The sequence below is a fragment of the Scardinius erythrophthalmus genome, assembly GCF_964197995.2.
Source record: "Scardinius erythrophthalmus genome assembly, chromosome: 25".
Classification (NCBI taxonomy): domain Eukaryota; kingdom Metazoa; phylum Chordata; class Actinopteri; order Cypriniformes; family Leuciscidae; genus Scardinius; species Scardinius erythrophthalmus.
The window spans coordinates 2002361-2024860 of NC_138245.1; the positions used below are offsets into that span (position 1 = coordinate 2002361).

General features: G+C 38.2%; 1 protein-coding gene across 2 annotated transcripts in view; it reads right to left on the bottom strand.

Moving 5' to 3' along the window:
- iars1 (isoleucyl-tRNA synthetase 1) overlaps positions 1-22500 on the bottom strand; it is a 126727-nt gene that overhangs the window by 76890 nt on the left and 27337 nt on the right. For both annotated transcript variants that reach the window (XM_081358082.1, XM_081358083.1), the window contains exons 8-14: positions 21980-22067; positions 19439-19499; positions 16319-16414; positions 11109-11231; positions 8573-8664; positions 5164-5262; positions 447-573 (exon numbers count right to left, since the gene is read on the bottom strand). In XM_081358082.1, the coding sequence (XP_081214208.1) occupies positions 447-573; positions 5164-5262; positions 8573-8664; positions 11109-11231; positions 16319-16414; positions 19439-19499; positions 21980-22067 (686 nt within the window). The remainder of the gene's footprint in view (positions 1-446; positions 574-5163; positions 5263-8572; positions 8665-11108; positions 11232-16318; positions 16415-19438; positions 19500-21979; positions 22068-22500) is intronic.

Consider the following 22500-nt stretch of genomic DNA (forward strand, 5'->3'; position numbering starts at 1 on the left):
CTGTGTCAATACTGCGGTGTATTACTATGTGTGTGTGTGTGTGTGTGTGTGTGTGTTCAATTCAGTTATATTTCAGTTTTAGTTTATTTATTTCCAGTTAATAATTTTAGTGCTTCAACAAACTTAAGTTTATTGTCAAAGCAACATTTCTAATTTTTGTTTATTAGATTAAGTTTTTCAACAAATAATCATTTTATTTATTCTAATAATTCAAATTAAAGAAATGATTTTAATAGTTTGTTTTAGTTAACAATAATAACCCTGCCTAGTGTGGAAAACATGCCTTGATTAGTTATAACTAGATTTTTTACTGTCATTTTTTTCTTGCATTAAACATTTAGAATTTTCAGCTGCCATTTTCGAGCAAATGCATTATCAAGGCATGAAATATCACTCGAAGTCTTAAAAATTAAGCTTTTTAAGGTGCTCATGGATCCAGCACTGACCTCTTCATAGTCGTCACTGACCCACAGAGGGATGGGCGTTCCCCAGTAACGGTTTCGAGAGATGGCCCAGTCTCGTGCGTCTCTCAGCCAGTTTCCAAAACGCTTCTCTCCGACAAACTCAGGTACCCTGGAAACAAAGAGAGAAAGACACCGCCATTAACTTCACATAGGCCGATGTAGAAACGTCCCAAAAAAAATCCTTTCACAGCAACATTCAGTGTTAAGAGCACAAAAAACAAATTAAGTTCTCTTTGCGTTATAAGACCGATTCACACTGCACCGACAAAGTCAAGTCATCTTCATTTATATAGCGCTTTTAACAATGTAGATTGTTTCAAAGCAGCTTTACAGAGATAAACGTATAATCTAAGGTAACAGAGATTGTTTTGGCTTTATAGCGGTTCTTTTTATAAAGTTATTTTCCAGCTAAAGTTAGTTTTGATTGATTCGCTTTAGTCGCAACGATCATTTGTTATTAAATTAGGGGCCGCGGAGACGACACCATTCTCTCTACACAGACTTTAAACGCGAACCTGTGAGAAACGCTGATGGCGTTCACATGCGCATTAAGAATTGGTTCTGTTATGTGCGTTTGAATATATGTGCGCAGGTTTGGAATTCCCTACAAACCAAGCCTAAACAAAGTACTGGTCTTTCCTTATAAATTTTGATACAGAATTTTATTTTATTTTGTCACTTCGGGGTAGGTATGCGAAACGAATTTTCCCGAGAAGACAAACACCGAACAACAACTACAACAGACACTTTGTTGGGTTTTGTCGAAACAGTGTGTTGCACCACGTGTTGGCGTTGGTCGATGCTTTTCACCAACTTTCGGGTTGTTGAATGTTTCAGAAATGACGTCTTGAAGACAGTGTTACAGTTCATGCTTACAACTACAGCCTGGTAAGTTCAATGTTTAGACTCATATTTACAGTGAGGAAAATAAGTATTTGAACACCCTGCTATTTTGCAAGTTCTCCCACTTAGAAATCATGGAGGGGTCTGAAATTGTCATCGTAGGTGCATGTCCACTGTGAGAGACATAATCTAAAAAAAATAATCCAGAAATCACAATATATGATTTTTTAACTATTTATTTGTATGATACAGCTGCAAATAAGTATTTGAACACCTGTCTATCAGCTAGAATTCTGACCCTCAAAGACCTGTTAGTCTGCCTTTAAAATGTCCACATCCAATCCATTTATTATCCTAAATTAGATGCACCTGTTTGAGGTCGTTAGCTGCATAAAGACACCTGTCCACCCCATACAATCAGTAAGAATCCAACTACTAACATGGCCAAGACCAAATAGCTGTCCAAAGACACTAGAGACAAAATTGTACACCTCCACAAGGCTGGAAAGGGCTATGGGGAAATTGCCAAGCAGCTTGGTGAAAAAAGGTCCACTGTTGGAGCAATCATTAGAAAATGGAAGAAGCTAAACATGACTGTCAATCTCCCTCGGACTGGGGCTCCATGCAAGATCTCACCTCGTGGGGTCTCAATGATCCTAAGAAAGGTGAGAAATCAGCCCAGAACTACACAGGAGGAGCTGGTCAATGACCTGAAAAGAGCTGGGACCACCGTTTCCAAGGTTACTGTTGGTAATACACTAAGACGTCATGGTTTGAAATCATGCATGGCACGGAATGTTCCCCTGCTTAAACCAGCACATGTCAAGGCCCGTCTTAAGTTTGCCAATGACCATTTGGATGATCCAGAGGAGTCATGGGAGAAAGTCATGTGGTCAGATGAGACCAAAATAGAACTTTTTGGTCATAATTCCACTAAACGTGTTTGGAGGAAGAAGAATGATGAGTACCATCCCAAGAACACCATCCCTACTGTGAAGCATGGGGGTGGTAGCATCATGCTTTGGGGGTGTTTTTCTGCACATGGGACAGGGCGACTGCACTGTATTAAGGAGTGGATGACCGGGGCCATGTATTTCGAGATTTTGGGGAACAACCTCCTTCCCTCAGTTAGAGCATTGAAGATGGGTCGAGGCTGGGTCTTCCAACATGACAATGACCCGAAGCACACAGCCAGGATAACCAAGGAGTGGCTCTGTAAGAAGCATATCAAGGTTCTGGCGTGGCCTAGCCAGTCTCCAGACCTAAACCCAATAGAGAATCTTTGGAGGGAGCTCAAACTCTGTGTTTCTCAGCGACAGCCCAGAAACCTGATTGATCTAGAGAAGATCTGTGTGGAGGAGTGGGCCAAAATCCCTCCTGCAGTGTGTGCAAACCTGGTGAAAAACTACAGGAAACGTTTGACCTCTGTAATTGCAAACAAAGGCTACTGTACCAAATATTAACATTAATTTTCTCAGGTGTTCAAATACTGATTTGCAGCTGTATCATACAAATAAATAGTTAAAAAAAATCATATATTGTGATTTCTGGATTTTTTTTTTTTTAGATTATGTCTCTCACAGTGGACATGCACCTACGATGACAATTTCAGACCCCTCCATGATTTCTAAGTGGGAGAACTTGCAAAATAGCAGGGTGTTCAAATACTTATTTTCCTCACTGTACATTTGTTATGGCTTTAATACAAGTTGCCCAGCATACAAGTAGTTCTGATCTACAGACAGAATAGACATAGATGTGCTTTATCTGCATAGCTATACAAATTATCATTGTAAAGCTTACATAAAACAAGAACAACAGCGGTCCTAAAACCGAACCCTGTGGGACTCCACAAGAAACGGCCATTTGTTTTGAGGATTGATTACCTACAGCAACAAAATGTCTATTTTAACAAGTAGGACTTAAAACCATCCATAAAAAACCTTGCAGTTCTGTTAGTGAGAATTTTATGATTGACTACATTGGGCCGTATTCAGAAAAATACGCAAAACTAATTTCTGTGTAAAGGGTTAGTGCTCACTGATTATTATTACCCTCTTTCTTCTTGCAAAAGAAAAACAAAACTAACAACTTAAAATAATCCATCCCTTAGTAAAGGAAGGTTAAATGTCCTCCTGGGCATCGTCCTGCTGCCCTTCTTCAAGACACGGCACAGAGAGAAAGCTTTCATCAGGACACCACTGACTTCATCAATTCTCATCGGGAAGAGGCATTTCTATTTAAGCTCCATCTCAACACCCAATTTATCAATTTAATGATTTTTCTCTTCTCCTATGCTCTCTCATCTATGAACTAAATGTAGAATTTAAGGACACTGTGATGGGCTGGATGTGCAGGACTCGTTAATAAGCCAACAGAAGAAATGTGCGTTAGACTGTTAACATGCTGCAACTGCGGTCAAATCAGGACATGTGTGCTAACGAACTTCAGTCTGTATGGCTTCTTGGGACTGATGCAAAAAAAAAAGTATGTTTAATGAAATAATGGGTGAAAGGAATAGTTCACTAAAATGAAAATTGTGTTATTCTTCTGTTACCCTCATGTTGTTTCAGCTCCAATAAAGATGCACTTTTTCCACAATCTTAAACATGAGACAACAACATTAAATTGAAAAGTACAATTACACAATCCACAGAGAGAGAGAGAGAGAGAGAGAGAGAGAGAGAGAGAGAACTAAAGTCAGAATCATCTGAATGTTGGTACAAATGTACAAAGGTGTGTGTTTTTGTCTTCTTTTTTTTCTTTCTTTCTTTCTTGTTTATATAAATAGTTCCTGACATACAGCATCGCCCCAACCCATCACAAATCTCAGATCTGGACACAGAACAGTTCAACCATCTAAATCATGCAGAATAATGTGATTTTACTATGCTGTGTGCGCACTAAACCACATAAACCCAAAGCACCTTGCTGAAATCTTCTGCAATTATGGCCTTTTCTGCACTTCATCTGCAGCACAGAGACTCAGGAGTGGTGTGATAGTCACATTACAGCAGGCCGGCTCTGGTACACACATATACTGCCAAACACCTGAGCTTTGGCCCAAACATCAGTTACACCACCGCGTCTCTGTAGAGCACTGAGCAGCTCTAGTTATTGTTTCACGCAGGAGGCTGTAGATTATGCGCATGTATTAAAGATGACACTTTTACTTTCAAATATAGTTGCGAGTGGCAATTACCAGGGTCCGAGAAACAGTGTAAAATAAGAGTGAATGACCGCAGCAGAACACAGCTGTCATGTGCATGTGGCAAATTTCCATCATCTTCACCAAACAGTTGGTGAGTTTGAATATATTTCAGTCCCAGTGCCAACTATAGGCAGAATTGGATGAAAATTGGTGCATATCCTCAAAACATCCTCTTTTGAGAGTGTACCAAGTTTCATGCAGACTGAACTTTGCATTCAGGAGATACAGGCTAATTAGTCAACGTGGATCCTTTCTGACAAAAGATCTGACGGACAAAAACTCTTTGAAAAGCTTTTTGCCATGATGGACTGTAGAGGGAACCTGGACAAATTCAATGAGATCAAAGGATGAGATTGAAAAGGTACCTTTTTTTTTTAGAAAATGAAAAAAAATGCTTCAAGGAATTTAACAATGAGTCACACAAAACTAACTCAAATAAGTTTGAAACTGCATCTCAGAAAAAGATAAGCACTTGCTATGCAGTTCTCGCAAAGCACCATATCACACGTCATCAAGAGACTGAATACTATTAAAAAGTATGAGGAAACAGCAACTGAACTTCAATGAACTTTAAAGAGAGTTTGTCCAATCATGCATTATACATGTGGGTCACATACTGGTCTATAGAAGCCAGATTCACTGTACCAGTAGCATTTGCTGTTGTTGTCCAGAAGCTTCTCCACCATGTGTTCCACCCTCACAAACCAGCTGGGCACTGCTTTATAGATCAGCGGCGTGTCCGACCTGCAAAATAAAGGTTTTTTGTTTTTTTCCAATAATCAAAGATGCAATAAATGTGCCAGCTTCATATGGCAGGACTTGCAAACAATGGCAGATGGGAAGGCATGGTAAAATGGTTTGGGAAACCTACAGAGCAGTGCTCTTGAAGTAAAGTTTTCCAGTCATTTTTCTCCATAAACATTCTGCGTTTCACTGATAATGAAGAAACCTCTATGCGATTAATCATTTTAAAAGTTAAACCATTCAAAATATGTTTTTATTATAATTCTAGAATAATAAATTGCTTTTGCTTTGAGTATGTTCCAAAATACCACATATTATATATCATATAAATAATGAATCACTATGTCAGTTATTCAAAGCTAAGGGGAATAATGTACACAGTCTTTCATTTAATAACTAAAAGGGCATTGGTGTCTATTTTGGGACCTGAGCAGTAATGACTATGATTAGCACACAGTACTGAATTTGGATTAGTCATGTCTGACCGCTCGCTGAACGGTTTAAAAAGTGACAAAAACTATTTGAGATATCAGTGATGGATCCCTACATTCTACTTGTACCTAACAATTATTTAGAAAAATGATTTGTTTTACAGTTTCTAGAAAGATATTTGACTATTCTGGCCATTAATGCAATGATCAATCAACAGTTTTTAATCAACTATTTAGCTTTTTTCCTCGAGTTAGAGGTTGTATTACGTTAACCAGCTAACCAAGACCAGATGAACGAATCTTTTGTTGGTTGACCTTTACTGAATGATGAGCTTAAAGTGAAACTCTGTTCCCTGCTGGTTTCATGCTATGTTGTTTTTCTGACAGCAGTTTATAGCACCGTTCACACAGCAATCCCGGTAAATTACAGTAAAATTCCGTAACAGACCGACTTTACCGGTAACAGACCATATTCACACATCAGTTCCAGAATACCGGTAAACTCTGTGATGGTGTCATTAATCGGAGGTTTATGCCTTGTTTCTGAAGAAGTCTAGTTATTTTAACATACGTGACAGTATCACTAACTGTTGTTGACACATCTCTTCATCCGCCCGGATGAGGAGAAGCGCTTTAGTTTCGGTATCACTCCAATTTGAAGACATTCGACATATTTGAACAGGTCCTGTTCACACATGATCAGTTACTGGTAATTTACCAGTAAAGACTGTATGTGTGAAAGGGGCTAAAGATAACGGATGAGAAACATGTTTGACCTCTGTGAGACTCAGCATTAGCATTCTGAATCCCTCCTGATCGAGCGCCAATATCTGCTGCGCATTTACACGGACAAACCCCTTCAATACCCATACGGTGACAGGATGGGCAGAGCTCATAAGAGTCAATATGAGAGTGATTTATTGATGGCGTAAGCGTTGCATGACTTTCCCTTCTTGAGCGGGGTTAATGAGGCTGTGACCTCTGCCGGCAGACTCACGGTCATGTGAAGTGCTGAAGAAGCAGGGTCAGTATTGAGCACCATATGCTAATGCTCTCTATAGAGCACGCTATCGATTTAGCTTTACCCCGTCCAGAAGAGCTCACAGAACTGTGAGGTGCCATAGGTTGGGCTATGAGGAAAAAAACTTTGACAATAGTCAAGTAATCTGGATTTATGCTAAGTGATTTATTTGGTCAGCAGAACCAAACAGCTGATAGTGGTTAATAGATTAACAAAGTAAATTACAGGAAAACCCTATTTAAAAATCAGATCTATTTTCAATTTTTCACTAGGGCTGGGTATTTTTGATTCAATTTAATTCAAATCCGATTCAATATTGATTCATTTACATGGCAAATTTCCTCAAGGTAAAAATCTCTCCTAAATGATGTAAACTATACAGGGAACCCTGTCAGTCAGTTCATTACTATTGTATACAAATATCTAAAGGGCTGTGCAACTATTAATCGCGATTAATCGCATCCAAAATAAAAGTTTGTGTTTACATAATATATGTGTTTGTACTGTGTATAATTATTTTGTATATTTAAATACACACATATGCATGTATATATTTAAGAAATATGCATATATGCAAACTGTATATATATTTATACATTTTATACAATTATAATATATAATATATAATCTATATACAATTTATATTATATAGAAATATCACTATTTTATATATATAAATAACAAATTTTTCTTAAATATATAAATGCATGTGTGTGTATTTATATACACAACATAATTTTACGCAGTAAACACACACACACTTATTATGTAAACACAAACTTTTATTTTGGATGTGATTAATCGTTGCCCAGCCTTAATATATAGATAAGGAATTTTGTATAATAACTTAATAAATAGAGACGATCGGTTCATGAGCCGCTTGAACTGTCACGCCACATTAAAGAGCGCAAAAACATATTTATTGCTTGAATTTCATTATAAAACTGACAGAATTTGAAAACTGAGACTTGCCAAAAATATCAAAAGTATCAACTCAAAACTTATGGTGATTATTGGCAGGCAAATTATATTTAGTGAAGCTTTGTCCATTCATAAACTGAAAACAGCACAGATTAAAAGACTGAATCTTGGGATTTAAGATCACTATTGGTTCATCAGCCTTGCTAAACAATAATAATGACTCACATTAACTTATTAAACAGACAGCCCTTATTATGTGATTATATATTTATTTTAGTGTTGGGCAAAGATTAATCACGATTAATCGCATCCAAAATAAAAGTGTGTGTTTACATGATATATGCATGTTTACTGTGTATAATTATTTTGTATATATAGATATATGCATATATGTGTGTGTGTGTATTATATATACACACACACACACACATACATATATATATATATATATATATACACACACATACATACATACACATTTTATATATATATATACATACACACACACACATACATACACATACATACATAAATAAATATTTATTATAAAATAAATATTTTATATATAAATAACACATTTTTCATAAATAAATAAATAAATAAATAAATAAATAAATAAATAAATAAATAAATATAAACACAAACTTTTATTTTGGATGTGATTATTCGTTGCCCAGCATTCTTTTTTTCTTTTCTTTTTTATTGCATTATGCATTTAACAGATGTTTTTTATTCAAAGCAACTTACAAAAGAGGAGCAAAAACAATTTGTCAAAGAGCCAATGATATTCATAATATACAATGCCAGGTTTCCTGTATATTATGAATATTCTTGGCTCTTAGACAAACCGCTCAATTTCAATGGAAATAACTGGATTTCACCTGCAAAAATGTGCTGAATAAGGTTAAATGTGAGCAGAGTAAATGAAATCACGAACCTCCAGCAGAAAGGGTAGTTGTGCTTGACAGAGCCGGCGTTCACCAGACGCCCGTTCTCCTTCAGCCACTTGATGATGTTTTTGTCTGCATCCTGAAAGCATTGAGGACAGACAGAACAAAGTCTTGAAGCATGCAGTGGATAAAACCAGACAAAGTGTGACAATTAAAGAATAAAGATTTCTCTGGCGGCAGATACAGGCCTCGCTTTATGGCTTTATCTGCAGCAGGGCTCGACGCCAGCTGTACAAATGCATGAATCTCCTGCACGTTTCAATGACTGCCTTTCAACAAAAGTCATATTAATTCACTTTAATGAAAACATGTCCAGTGTGTCCTTGTGGCTGAATTGGCTTCCTGTCTCATGCATAATCGATTATAAGAACCTTTTCTTAACCTGTGAGACTTTTTGAAAGGTACCTGAATTCCTCCTGGAGAAAACTTTAACCTGTGAGGTCTTACATGAAACCACACCAGTGTTTACAAGCCTCACAACTCGTTTATCATCGCCAAACGGTCTTCATCCAACTGGCAGATTCAATGAAGGCTTCACGTTGAATTCCCATGACAATTTTTAAACACATTAGAAGCACAAATCCTGAGATATTTCGTTTAAAGTCTCATTTTAAAACTCGTTAAAACTCATCTTTAATCACCAAAATTACATATTTAAATGTTTTTTCCGTGAAAAAAACATCTTCATGCCTTAAAATATCTTGAATGTAACTCGACACCCTTGCCTCATTTAGTATGCGCGGTTCTATGAATATGCAAATGAGCCCCGCCTCCACTCACTCGCTCAGCTCAGAGATCCACTGGTTGACGATCACACGTTGATCTGATTGGTTACAAGGTAGTTTGTGACGTCAGAAACACCAGCGAATTCAAAGCGTGTTTTTGAGACTGTCTTTGGTTCACTGCAGTTTTAATGAGAAAATACTCAGCAATGCTGTCGACTTATGAATTTACACATGGTTTGTCTTAAAGCATATTAAACACACCACATAGACGCATAAACAACATTAAAAGCTGGATCTTCACCACAGGGGGACTTTAATAAAACATCAAAACTTTACTTTAGATTTATTTGTTGCATCCTATTGTGCCGTTCACTGATATTTTCCTCTAACTGAAATAATGCTTTTAAAATGTGAATTTTTAAAAACTCTGAAGAAAAAAAAATTGTATTTCAGCCGTTGACAGCACCTTAGTTTGGGATGGCATGAGGGAGTCAAAGATAACAGAACATGCATCGTTATTTCTGGGTGAACTATTGTTTTGCATAACCTACATAAGGTTTCAGACGCTAAAAAGTGTAAATTAGCAAACCCTCCAGTAATATGCACTCTGATTCAATATTCCCAAACTGTCAGGGAACACGTCTCTATCGGCTCTAATTCAAAGACACAGCTGGGATGTGTGAGCGCGGTAATGAGGCAAGAGAAACCAACTATGAGTGGCGAAATACAAAATGACAGAGCAGAACTATGAGGAAAGTTATTCTCGGGAAACAGAGCTCAGTTTCTCTGTCAATCGTCTGGCGCTGGGCTAAACTGCTGACATCATAGTCCCTCTGTCACCCAATCACACCTACACACCCGCTGAACGTCACGCTGGAGACTAGGAGTTTCCTTAAAGAGTGTGGAGCTGAACTGCTCCTGTGAGTGCTGGACTGCTCAAGTCTCCTCAGATGAACACTTCACTGCCAGAGACCAGTTCCACTGCAACACACTTTACCATTTTATATTACTGATACATTTCTATACGAAATGGCTATTGACCAAGAAACAAAGAGTTGTTGATTGGATTATGAAAAGTGAGCGCTGTATACCAGAATGAAGTCTGATCTGAATGTGACTGGCTGAACTACAGCACTGCCTTCCATATGTTCAAAAATGCTGATTCATTTAGAAACTAAGCAAGTGACTCTCTTTATGAATGGATCATTGAATCATTCACTTAACCAATTTGTTCACAATACAGATTCATTTAGAAACTAAGCAAGTGACTCTCTTTATGAATGGATCATTGAATTATTCACTCAACCAATTTGTTCAAAAAAAGGTTCAATACATGTTAAGTTTTCTCAAAGAAAACACATTTGGTTTTAATGAGGAAAAATAACCTAAACGAGGGCAGATTTGAACCCAGAACCTCTGATATGGTTAACAAAAGTTCTACCATGGGACCGTTTTATAGCGGATCTGTGAACATAATCACTGTCTTGAAGAATTTGTACTATATAAATGATTTTGATATAAGGATGGAACTATTGCATTAAAAATGTTTCTATAAATTCCATGTCTATAAATTAAACTCAATGTACTATTGAAATTGATTTCTTGATATCATAATGTTATTTTTTGTTCGTTTCGCCAAGTGTAGTGTAAATGATAGATATCATTATTATAAAAGATATCAGATATGGGTCACTTTTAAAAGAAGATGTAAGCACAGTCGTGAAAAAAGATCGGATATAGTCAAAAAATTGGAATTGGGCATCAAGACCTGCAGTGTAAATGCGGACAGCATCCGTACCTTCACGTACTGGCCAGCGAAGTGTGGGACCTCTGCGGTGAACACACCGGATGAGTCCACGGGGCAGATGGGAGCCGAGTCTCTCTGGATGATCTTATAGTCCATGCAGACGCGGTAATCATCCTGTGGACAGAGGAAACTTTCTGTGAAGTTCAAAACCTGAGATTCTGAGAGCACAGTGAAAGTGTTTCCCATGAATCAATGACAGAACACACTAGCAATGGGGAAAACAAACATCTGTCATATAACACACAAGAGAAATGAGCCCGATGATACGATCCTGCTCAAAGACGTTCCTGGAGCTCAAACAGTAGAGCGCTGGCGCTTGCAATGCCAAGGTCATGGGTTCGATTCCCAGGGAAAACAAGAACTGATAAGAATGTAAATGTGTATCTTGAAATGCAATGCAAGTCGCTTTGGATAAAAGCGTCTGCCAAATGCATAAATGTAGGGTGACCAAACGTCCTCTATTACCCCCGGTAAATACTGTCCGGGGTGTCCGGGAGGGGGTTATAAATTCATGAAAATGTCCGGTTTTCACTGTTTTTCTTGGGACCATTAAGCGTGTACTTTAAATTGACTGGCACTTGCCTTTGCACACAAAACATATGAAACCAGCTTCAGCTTCGCCCCGTCTTCTTATAATCAGCGTGATCCTCCAACCGCAGCGGTACCAAGCAGAGAGCACATCAGAAAACAGAGGTCTGTGTGTGTGTGTATGTGTGTGTGTGTGTGTGTGTGTGTGTTCATCTCAGCCTCATTGGTCTGTCACTGCTCGTCAATGTCAGAATATTTGAATGACCAATCAAAACAAAGTAGGCGGACTTTGTTCACAGAATTTTAGCAGCGTGACTCGAGTCTACGCTTCCGTTTACGGTTAAGTGTGAGATAAGATGTAAGTAGCTAACAGCGTAAAAAAAAAAAAAAAAAGCCCAAATGTAAATTCACAGATGATTTACAGAGAAAATTCCCAAATAAAGGTGCTAGTGACCTAGAAGCCCACACAAGGAAAGGAAAGTAAAGGCTACAAGAGAACATCAGGAGGATTGAAATGTTTTTTTACTGAAATAGTATAGTAGATTTTTTCTTTTATTTCAACCTATGGCCATGAAAAGAAATAGTGTCATGTAAAAGGTGTTAAAATATCATTCTATTGTTGCGGGCCAAACGTTGAATGGAAAGGATGTATTTCTTTATGTATTAAAGTACAATAACATAGTTGCAAGGTTGTGAATGCATTTGTCAAGTATTTTTTGATGCATTCACCCCTCAACCACGCCCCCCACCCTTAGCCACGCCTCCCCAAACCACACCCCCACCCATCAACCACGCCCCCGTCCTCTTTTCTGAAAACTAAAATATGGTCACCCAACATAAATGTAAATTGTAAACGTAAAGCCACGTCCATGTAGAACTGAAATGCAAAACAACCTGAGGACATCAGCTGTAGATTCTGTTAAACTAACACTGACACTGTGTGTCACTATCCACAATGATGAACTGCAAAAACAAAACGCTGAGTGTTCACCCTTCACTTTAATCCTGTTTGAGGTTTGACCGACCGCTAAACTACAGTAATACTGATTTACAGCAGTGTTTCCCAACCTCTGTGCCGCGGCCGTGGAACATTATCAAATTCCCAAAAATAAAAATAAATGCTACAAATAAGAATATATATCTATAATTGCGCTGTTGGGCCAAAACATTGAATCTCTCTATATTTTGTCATTGTTTTATAAAATGAATGCTGTTGGTCATCCTTCACATCTGTATGTGGGTTTTACAAATATTTAACGGTAACACTTTACAATACGGTTCATTAGTTAACATTAGTTAACTGCCTTAGTTAACATGAACTAAGAATGAATAATACTTTTACAGCATCTTAGTTAATATTAATTTCTACTAATTAAGTTACTACTACGTTATAAAATCAATAGTTGTCTTTGTTAACATTAGTTAACGCACTGTAAACTAACATGAACAAACAATGAACAGCTGTATTTTTATTAATTAACATTAATAAAGATTAATAAATACTGTAACAAAAGTTTTGCTCATTGTTAGTAAATACATTAATGTTAACTAATGAACCTTATTGTAAAGTGTTACCATGTTGGTAACACTTTACAATAAGGTTCATTAGTTAACATTAGTTAACTACATTAGTTAGCATGAACTAATAATGAACTGCACTTACACAGCATTTATCAATCTTTGTTAATGTTAATTTCAACATTTACTAATACTTTATTAAAATCATGTTAACATTAGTTAATGCACTGTGAACTAACATGAACAAACAATAAACAGCTGGATTACTAACTTTAAAAAAGATTAACAAATACAGTAACAAATGTATTGCTCATGGTTAGTTCGTGTTAGTTAAAACATTAACGTTAACTAATGAACCTTATTGTAAAGTGTTGCCGTTATGTTTTTATTAGTGCTGTCAAACGATTAAAATATTTAATCGTGATTAATCGCATTAATGTCATAGTTAACTCGCAATTAATCGCACATTTTTATCTATTCTAAACGTCCCTTGATTTATTTTGTCACATTATTTTTTTCTCATTTTAATGCTCTTATCAACATGGAGAAGTGGATCGGCTTGCTTTGTGCAAATGCTTTTTTATTGAAAACAACACTGGCTTATACTGTAGTGTTCAGTTTCACACTAACATTCTCACTCGGAGCAAATAATCGCATCAGAGAGTACTTGGCCATCCAGTGGTGTTTCAGACTGGACGCGCTGCGATGATCGCTCAGTTCACAACGACGAAACACACAGATCTTGGTCTTGTCAAGGGAACCATTTGGCAACTTTTTAAAAGTAAACTTTCCATTCAGAATCTTGGCATCCATTTCGGCGTCTCGTGCTCATCATTCATCCACTCAAAACGTAGCGTTAGCCTACGACTCTTCGGCCGGCTCGCGAGCCCAAACAAGTGTGTGTGGCGTGCCTGTCGTTTTGTGTCCGGTCTAGCTAGATCCGGTGTGGTGTTGTAGTTTTTCTAACGTTACTTGTTGTTGCAACAGCATGTGAAAAAAAACTACAAAGTTTGCTAGGCCAAAAAGAACGTTAATCTCGCAATAAAAAAATGTACGCCGTTTAAATGGGTTTGCGTTAACGCCGTTAATAACGCGTTTAACTGACAGCACTAGTTTTTATATAGTGGTGTGCCGTGGCCAAAAAAGGGTTTGGAAACACAGATTTACAGCACAGTGACGTCTGACGACTCCAGGACATCTGTGTCCTTTACTGTGCGTTCTGGCTGTTCTCCTGTAATGAATCATTCAGCTCATGTGCATAACAATAGCTCTTCCTGTAGGATTTCTCCATTTTTAGCATCATCTGTTTGTCTTTCTCCCTTCAAGAGTTCTGCTGTGAGAAGACGACGGACCAGGGTTCACGTCGGTCGCTCTCAAGCCTTCGGGCCAGACGTGAGATGAGCTTCTCAGCAAAGGCTTCGTCCCGTCACTCTTCTTAATAAACCGCTTCAACTGCGCTTCAAGGTTTATCTAACGACCCCAAGACTTTCTTCAGCTGTCCTGATGGGAACTGTTCAAGGGCGTCTTGGAGCTGCTTTTTGGTTTTCTTACAATTGAAATAATTTAACTGAAAATACTTTTTTTCCACAGAATGGGAATGATGACTCCCTAATTTCGACTGCACATTGATGGATGATTTAAGAAAAGAAAAATCATATGACGTGGAGAACTTTAGAAGTAATTTAGGTCACACTTTATTTTAAGGTGTCATTGTTACAGTGTAATTATATATTTAAGTACTGAGTAATATTAATTAACTACATGTACTTACTATAGGGTTAGGGTAGGATTAGGGTTTGGTTGAGGGTTAGTTGAATCTAATTATGTATAATTTACTGTTATTACTATGGAAAGTACAAGTAACATATGTAACAAGGACACTAAAATAAAGTGTTACCGTAATTTATTATTATTGATCATTGTAATTATTCAAACTCAATTTACCCCAGTCATTGTAGAGCCTTCTGTTATTGTATACCATTACTCAATAAAGCAACATTACACCGTGTCCTAACCAGAAGCGAGGCGTGATAAAAGGTTTCTATGTTAATCAGATGTTTTGTCCTATCCAGCTGGCGATGTGGAACGATTCTATTTTAGAAACGGTTTCTGGAACAAGAACATATCAGCTATGACAATGATAATCTTAGGTACTGGTTACGTGCTTTATTTAAATGTTAAAAGCATCTAATATGAGTTTGAATACAATTCTTTGTGACCTCTATGGCTACACTGACAAATCGACAAAATGATAATTCACTTGTATTCAAAGATAGTTTCAGTCACTCTGTGTGTTTTTTTTAATCATGGTGCAATATTTGTGGACTTTATTATATACTTATCGATTTCACTGCGAGAGCCGTGCACTTGCAGAGACTCCGCCCACACGCTCTTCTGATTGGATGTGATTTTACATGGATTCGGTTGTGAGTGCAGTGCGCTTAGCTTACAGACTCCGCCCACACGCTCTTCTGATTGGCTGTGATTTTTGATCGCTTTGACTGTGAGTGCAGTGAGCTTGCAAAGAGACTCCGCCCACACGCTCTTCTGATTGGCTGTGATTTTTGATTGATTTGACTGTGAATGCAGTGCGCTTGCAGAGACTCCGCCCACATGCTCTTCTGATTGGCTGTGACTTTTGAATGATTTTGGTTGCGAGTGCAGTGTGCTTGCAGAGACTCCGCCCACATGCTCTTCTGATTGGCTGTGACTTTTGAATAATTTTGTTGCGAGTGCAGTGTGCTTGCAGAGACTCCGCCCACATGCTCTTCTGATTGGTTGTGACTTTTGAATGATTTTGGTTGCGAGTGCAGTGCGCTTGCAGAGACTCCGCCCACATGCTCTTCTGATTGGCTGTGACTTTTGAATGATTTTGTTGCGAGTGCAGTGTGCTTGCAGAGACTCCGCCCACATGCTCTTCTGATTGGCTGTGACTTTTGAATGATTTTGTTGCGAGTGCAGTGTGTTTGCAGAGACTCCGCCCACATGCTCTTCTGATTGGCTGTGACTTGATTGATTTAATTGGGAATGCAGTGTGCTTTCAGAGAGACTCTGTTGCTGGAATCTTATCGCATTGCATCTGGTTAGGACACGGTTTTACCCACAATCCCTGAAGCACACAATTGAATGCAAGTACAATATCAGAAGTGACTTACAGCTCCAAAGTACGGGGCCTGATGAACCACTCCTGTCCCGTCATCATCACGCACGTAGTTATCAACCACCACAGAGAATGCCCCACTCTCCTTACACTGAGAAGACAAACAAGCATTCGTCAAGGTCACATTTAACAGATGAAGAGCTTTAAACAGAAAGACTTGTCATATCATGGTCATTTTCAAAAAACAACAACAATTACCGTAAAACTTCAAATAATAGCCGAGTCCCAAATAGACGCCTGTCTCTTTTAAACGCCCGGTGTGACGACAGGTTTGGGTAAATAAACGCTGGTCTCAAATAGAGGCCTGGTCGGTTTTTTTGTTTCGGTTTGTATTTAATCTTCTAAAACCTGTCAGATCATCTTTTTAAACCAGTTCTATGGTGCAGATTGCGCACGCAAGAGAGCCGTGCGCATCTGTGCGGGAGCTGTTAGTGCAAGCAAGGCGGAGAGGGAGAAGTGGACGGGAGCGACGAGGAGGAATTCGCCAATGAACTTGTAGTTGAGGTGTATCGCGGTGAAGATGATAGTAATGAATGTTTGCTTTATGCTGCCAATAATCTCGCACACAAGACGAGAAGCGCCACGCTGCGTCAATGACAACTCGAGGTATTATGATATTATCTATTCATTCAGTTAACGGACGCTCTGAGGTAAAGTGTTCAGACTGCAGACTTAGCAACGATTGTATTTAATTGTACAGTACAACCATAACATAGTACAGTACATACATTATATTAACTCCATAATGTCCTTAAACATAAAAAATATTGCTGGCCATAAACTGAGCAAGTGCGCGACCGGTGTGTGATATCGTTACCTCGAGTTGTCCTAGACGTCACGTGACACGGCGCAATATAATGTAATTCTTACATTAACTGATTTGTTAAACACATTCGAATAATAAATAAAACGTAATATAATGTGGTAAACTCTTACTGTCTGTCAGCCTAAATTCTATGGATATGCTACACTCAATGAACAACATCAATACTGAATTAAAGGCCTGTCTCTTATAGACGCCTGTCTCAAATACAAGCCGGTGCAATTCGGCGATTTGGGAAAATAAAAGCCCGGGCTATTATTTGAAGTTTTACGGTATATACTTTTTAACCACAAGTGCCCGTCTTGTACCATCTCTGAGATGCGTCACGTCATCTATCTAAGTTATTTGTCTGTATTCTCCGGTTCAAAAAAGGGGAAGGGCGAAAAATGTCATCTCATTTCCTCCTCCAACTTCAAAATCATCCGACATCTTTGTTTTAATTTATTATTATTTTTATTTTTTTCGTGACCTTTCCAACGTGATGACGTAATACGTAGCGCATCTCAGAGATGGTACAAGACGAGCATTTGTGGTTAAAAAGTATATATGCATTTGTTTTTTAGAAAATGGCCGATCGTTTCGCTAGATAAGACCCTTGTTTCTCAACTGGGATCGTGTTGAGACTTTGATGCTGCATTGAGACGGACATTGTAACCTTTGAACATTGGTATAGTTGGTTGTCATTGAAGTCCATTATATGGAGAAAAATCCTGGAATGTTTTCCTCAAAAACCTTAATTTCTTTTCGACTGAAGAAAGAAAGACATGGATATCTTGGATGACATCGGGGTGAGTAAATTATCAGCAAACATTTTTTGAAAGTGAACTAATCCTTTAAGTTTGATCTCTTTTCAAAGACTACACATGGCAGATTATTGCTGAAGTTAAAAAAAGTAAAAAAAAAAAGGGAAAAGTTTGTTACGAAAAATGAAAAATTAAATATATATTTTCAAAAACATGTTTTCCTCTAAAACTGTGAGAAAATCAAAACCATAAATCTAAACAAGTTGTGTTAAAATTTTGAGCCTGATATCTCAAAAAATGAGCTTTCAGTGAGATGTTGTTCGGCTGCAGTACCAAACGCTTCCACTAGAGGAACTTCGTCTCACATTAATTTCTAATGCGCTAATTTTTGACAGCGAGGAGCACAAGTGTGACTATTTTTTTCAGGACCATTTAACCTGTTCGAATCTCATCCATGATTTTTTTTTTTTTTTTCACCTTTACCAAGTTTTGTACCATTGCGATGAAGAAAAATATATATAAAAAAATTCAGTCAAAAACCGCACCAGAGGGTTTGTTGTCCCAAAAAAATGTCATTCTGTCAAGTCAAGTCAAGTCAAGTCAAGTCAAGTCAAGTTTATTTATATAGCGCTTTTCACAACACAGGTTGTATCAAAGCAGCTTCACAGTATTAAATTAAAATAATACATCAATGTTTGTTTCTAGTGGAACGTCTACGTTTGGTAATGCTGATCAATAGTATTGTTGATTGATTAATTAAATTAAATATCCCCAAATATCCCCAACTGAGCAAGCCAAAGGCAACAGTGGCAAGGAACCGAAAAACTCCATCAGGTGACCTAATGGAGAAAAAAAAACCTTGGGAGAACCCGGGCTCAGTCGGGGGCCAGTTCTCCTCTGGCGTTTATGAACTAGAGGTCGGATTGTAGTTTGAACTGTAAGATTAAGAATATTATATGAATGCCTGGCTGAAAAGATGCGTCTTTAATCTAGTTTTAAACTGGGAGAGCGAGTCTGAGCAACGAACAGTATCAGGAAGGCCAGAGTTTTGGAGCTAAATGTGAAAATGCTCTCCCTCCTTTGGTGGATCTGGATATCCTAGGTATGACCAAAAGCCTCGAATTTAGTGATCTTAAAGAGCGCGATGGATTATAGGGCGATGGAAGATCGGTTAAATAGACTGGAGCTAAGCCGTTTAGGGCTATATAAGTCAGTAGCAATACCTTGTAATTAATACGGGACTTTATAGGTAACCAATGTAGTGATGATAAAATCGGTGTTATATGATCATATTTTCTTGATCTAGTTAGAACTCTAGGACTAACTGTAGCTTGTTTATTGAGGATGCAGGACAACCAGCAAATAAAGCATTACAGTAATCTAGTCTCGAGGTCATGAATGCATGAACTAACTTTTCTGCATCAGAAACTGATGGCATGTTACGTAACTTAGCAATGTTTCTAAGGTGGAAAATTCTGTCAGTATTTCCTCAATCTATGTTCACTCTAAAGAGACGTGAGAGTACGAGATGCAGCATTACACGGTTTACCTTGATGAAGTACTCAAAAAGAGGCTTGTATTTTTTGCCCTTCAGGTTCTTGCCAGGAAATCTATAAAACAAAAACACACTTTATCAGCACTGAACTATAACAGCACAGCGGTTGGAGAATTACTGGAATAACTGAAACATAAGGCCAAAAAACTCTCTGACCTTTCCGGATATGAACACTTACAAGGGTCTTTGATTGATCAATACAGAAAAACAGGTGAGAATTTAATTGAGTTGTGAACAGTCAAGTCACCTTTATTTATATAGCGCTTCTAACAAAATAGATTGTTTCAAAGCAGCTTTACAGTGATAATAGAAAAAGAGCCACAGAACACACGTCTAACACACACATTCTCACACAAAACTGGTCTGAATGTCTTTAATGACACTTTAACGATGCTGTTTTGAAGCTGCTAAATTGACTGTAACTGCATGTAAAAGAGTGACCAGCACCGTCTTCATAATTTCTCATTTTTTGCGTTCAACAGATGAAGGAGCACAAAGAAAACACCATCCAGGATTGGAATATGGTGTGGTGAGTAAATTAATGACTTGTTTTAACACAAACATTAAGACGTGCAGTGAAATCAGCTCTACTCTTGCTCCTCATTCCAGTCACAGCATCACCTCCTGAAGAACTTTCATCAAGAGCAGAGATATTAATCAATAATAGCAGTTCGGCTCAGGACTAATCCCACAATACCTCAGCTTACTGTTATCAGCCCTGCACACTGCTCAGAGAACACACACTCTCTCACAAAAAAAAAAAAAACACAATCACACAGATACAATAACACACTCACACAATCATATAAAATCACACACAATCACACTCACTCACACACCCCAGTTACCTCTGTAAACAAAGACTCTACTCTATTATAAGGAGGTGAGATGAAAATGTCATTGAAACTTTTCTGAAGAAAGTTCCCTTCAGATATACATTCATTTAACTATGAAAGCGCAAACCTGTAGAAATCGTGTTTTTACTTCAGTTGAATCACGGCCTTTTGAAGTTTAATAATCACAGTGAGCCATATCTATAGTCCTGTTATTCTGTCCCCAGATTTAAGACCTTTTGAATTGATAATTAAGCCTTTTCTAATACCATTTAATATATTAAAGACTATTTAAGGCGTTACATTTGATCAAACTGAGTTTAAAGGGCACCTATTATGCAAAATTAACTTTTACATGGTGTTTGAACATAAATGCGTGTTGGCAGTGTGTGTACACAACCACCCTATAATGATAAAAATCCACCCAGTGCTTTTTTTTTTAAATCTCCATAAATCGTAAGCACTGTCTCAGAATAAGCCGTTCTCAGATTCAGGGCAATGTGAAATCCCTTTGCACAAGCCCCGCCCACGACTGTTGATTGACACTGCAGTTTGAGCATAGCCCCGCCCTGAGTGAGCTGGACACAAGCCCCGCCCACGACTGTTGATTGACACTGCAGTTTGAGCACAGCCCCGCATGAGTGAGCTGGACACAAGCCCCGCCCACGACTGTTGATTGACACTGCAGTTTGAGCATAGCCCCGCCCTGAGTGAGCTGGACACAAGCCCCGCCCACGACTGTTGATTGACACTGCAGTTTGAGCACAGCCCCGCATGAGTGAGCTGGACAGTTTATTAAGCACCCACTGAAAAGGTGTGTATATATTTATTTACTGTTAGTTGTAACGAGTGTTTTGTGTACTTCGCTGTGTATGTTCCATGACAATGAAAGGGAGAGAGAGAGAGTTTATGGATAAGACTTCTAGTTTAATGCGCACTTCTTATGCTGTGTTTACTCAGCTCTTACAGTGATTCTCTGGAGTAAAACTAACACTTCATCTTTTGTGTGATGTACAATAAACTTCACTGAACTCGTCAGTATATTTTGATCATTCAGACGGGGTTTGCTACAGCAGGTTTGTATTAATAGTGGATAAAAGCAGATGACAAATAAGTTATAACTGTAATTAAACTAACCTATACCTGTTCTATCTCTGTACAGCGTATATTCTCTGGCTCTGTAGGCATTACTGTGCAACTCCGGGTCGAAATGAACAACGCTACTGAGAGTTTCTGTTTTAATATTATCAGATGAGATTGTCCTGAGCTCATGAGGCTCCTCCCCCTGTTCCGGCAGCAGCAGCTCATTTGCATTTAAAGGGATACACACTTAAAACTGAGCCGCAAAAAATGACAATTTAAACATGCTGTAAAAAATGATCTGTTGGGTCTTTTGAGCTAAATCTTCACACACACACACTCTGGGGACATCAGTGACTTATTTTACATCTTGTGAAAAGGGGCATAATAGGTGCCCTTTAAGTCTTTTTAAGGACCCAGTCATACACACTCATTCACTCTGGCCAAGAGAAACATACACACACATACACAAACACGCACACACTCACTAACATACACTCACTCGTCAGGTGATATACTACGCATTCTCTCTGGACAATAGAAACTTCAGGACGCAGGGTTTTCTTTATAAACAAGGAAGTGACATCATCGTGTGTTTCAGAGTCTGCACTAATAAACTCACTTGTCCAGAATGGTGTATTCAGCATCCGTTTTGAAGAGAGCGACGAGTCTGGCCTCCATCATGATGTAAACCTTCTGCGAGCTGTTATCTGACACACATTACAGATGACAAACACAGAAATCAAAACATTGGTTAGGGGTAAGATGTGTCAGCTGTGTCTTATATAGATGTTATCTGAGACACATTACACATGATAAGAGACAAACGCAGTGATCAAAACATTAATGAACAAGCAGATGGTTAGGGGTAAGATGTGCCAGCTGTGTCCCTTATTCCTGCGCCCCATGAAGCTTTGCGTGAATTATGGGTGTGACTTCCGTTAAGCTGTAAACTATCAGAGAAAGACTCGCTCTATGAACAAAATAATACTTTTTTAAAAACTGGGTATAATGAGAGGACTATTCTACTCACCCCTTCAACCATCGAACACTAAAAGGACATTTAAAGGTGTAAAAGCATCAACAAAGTACTTTCAACACATGAATAACCCCAAAGAGTGATTCTTTACACAGGACCAAAAC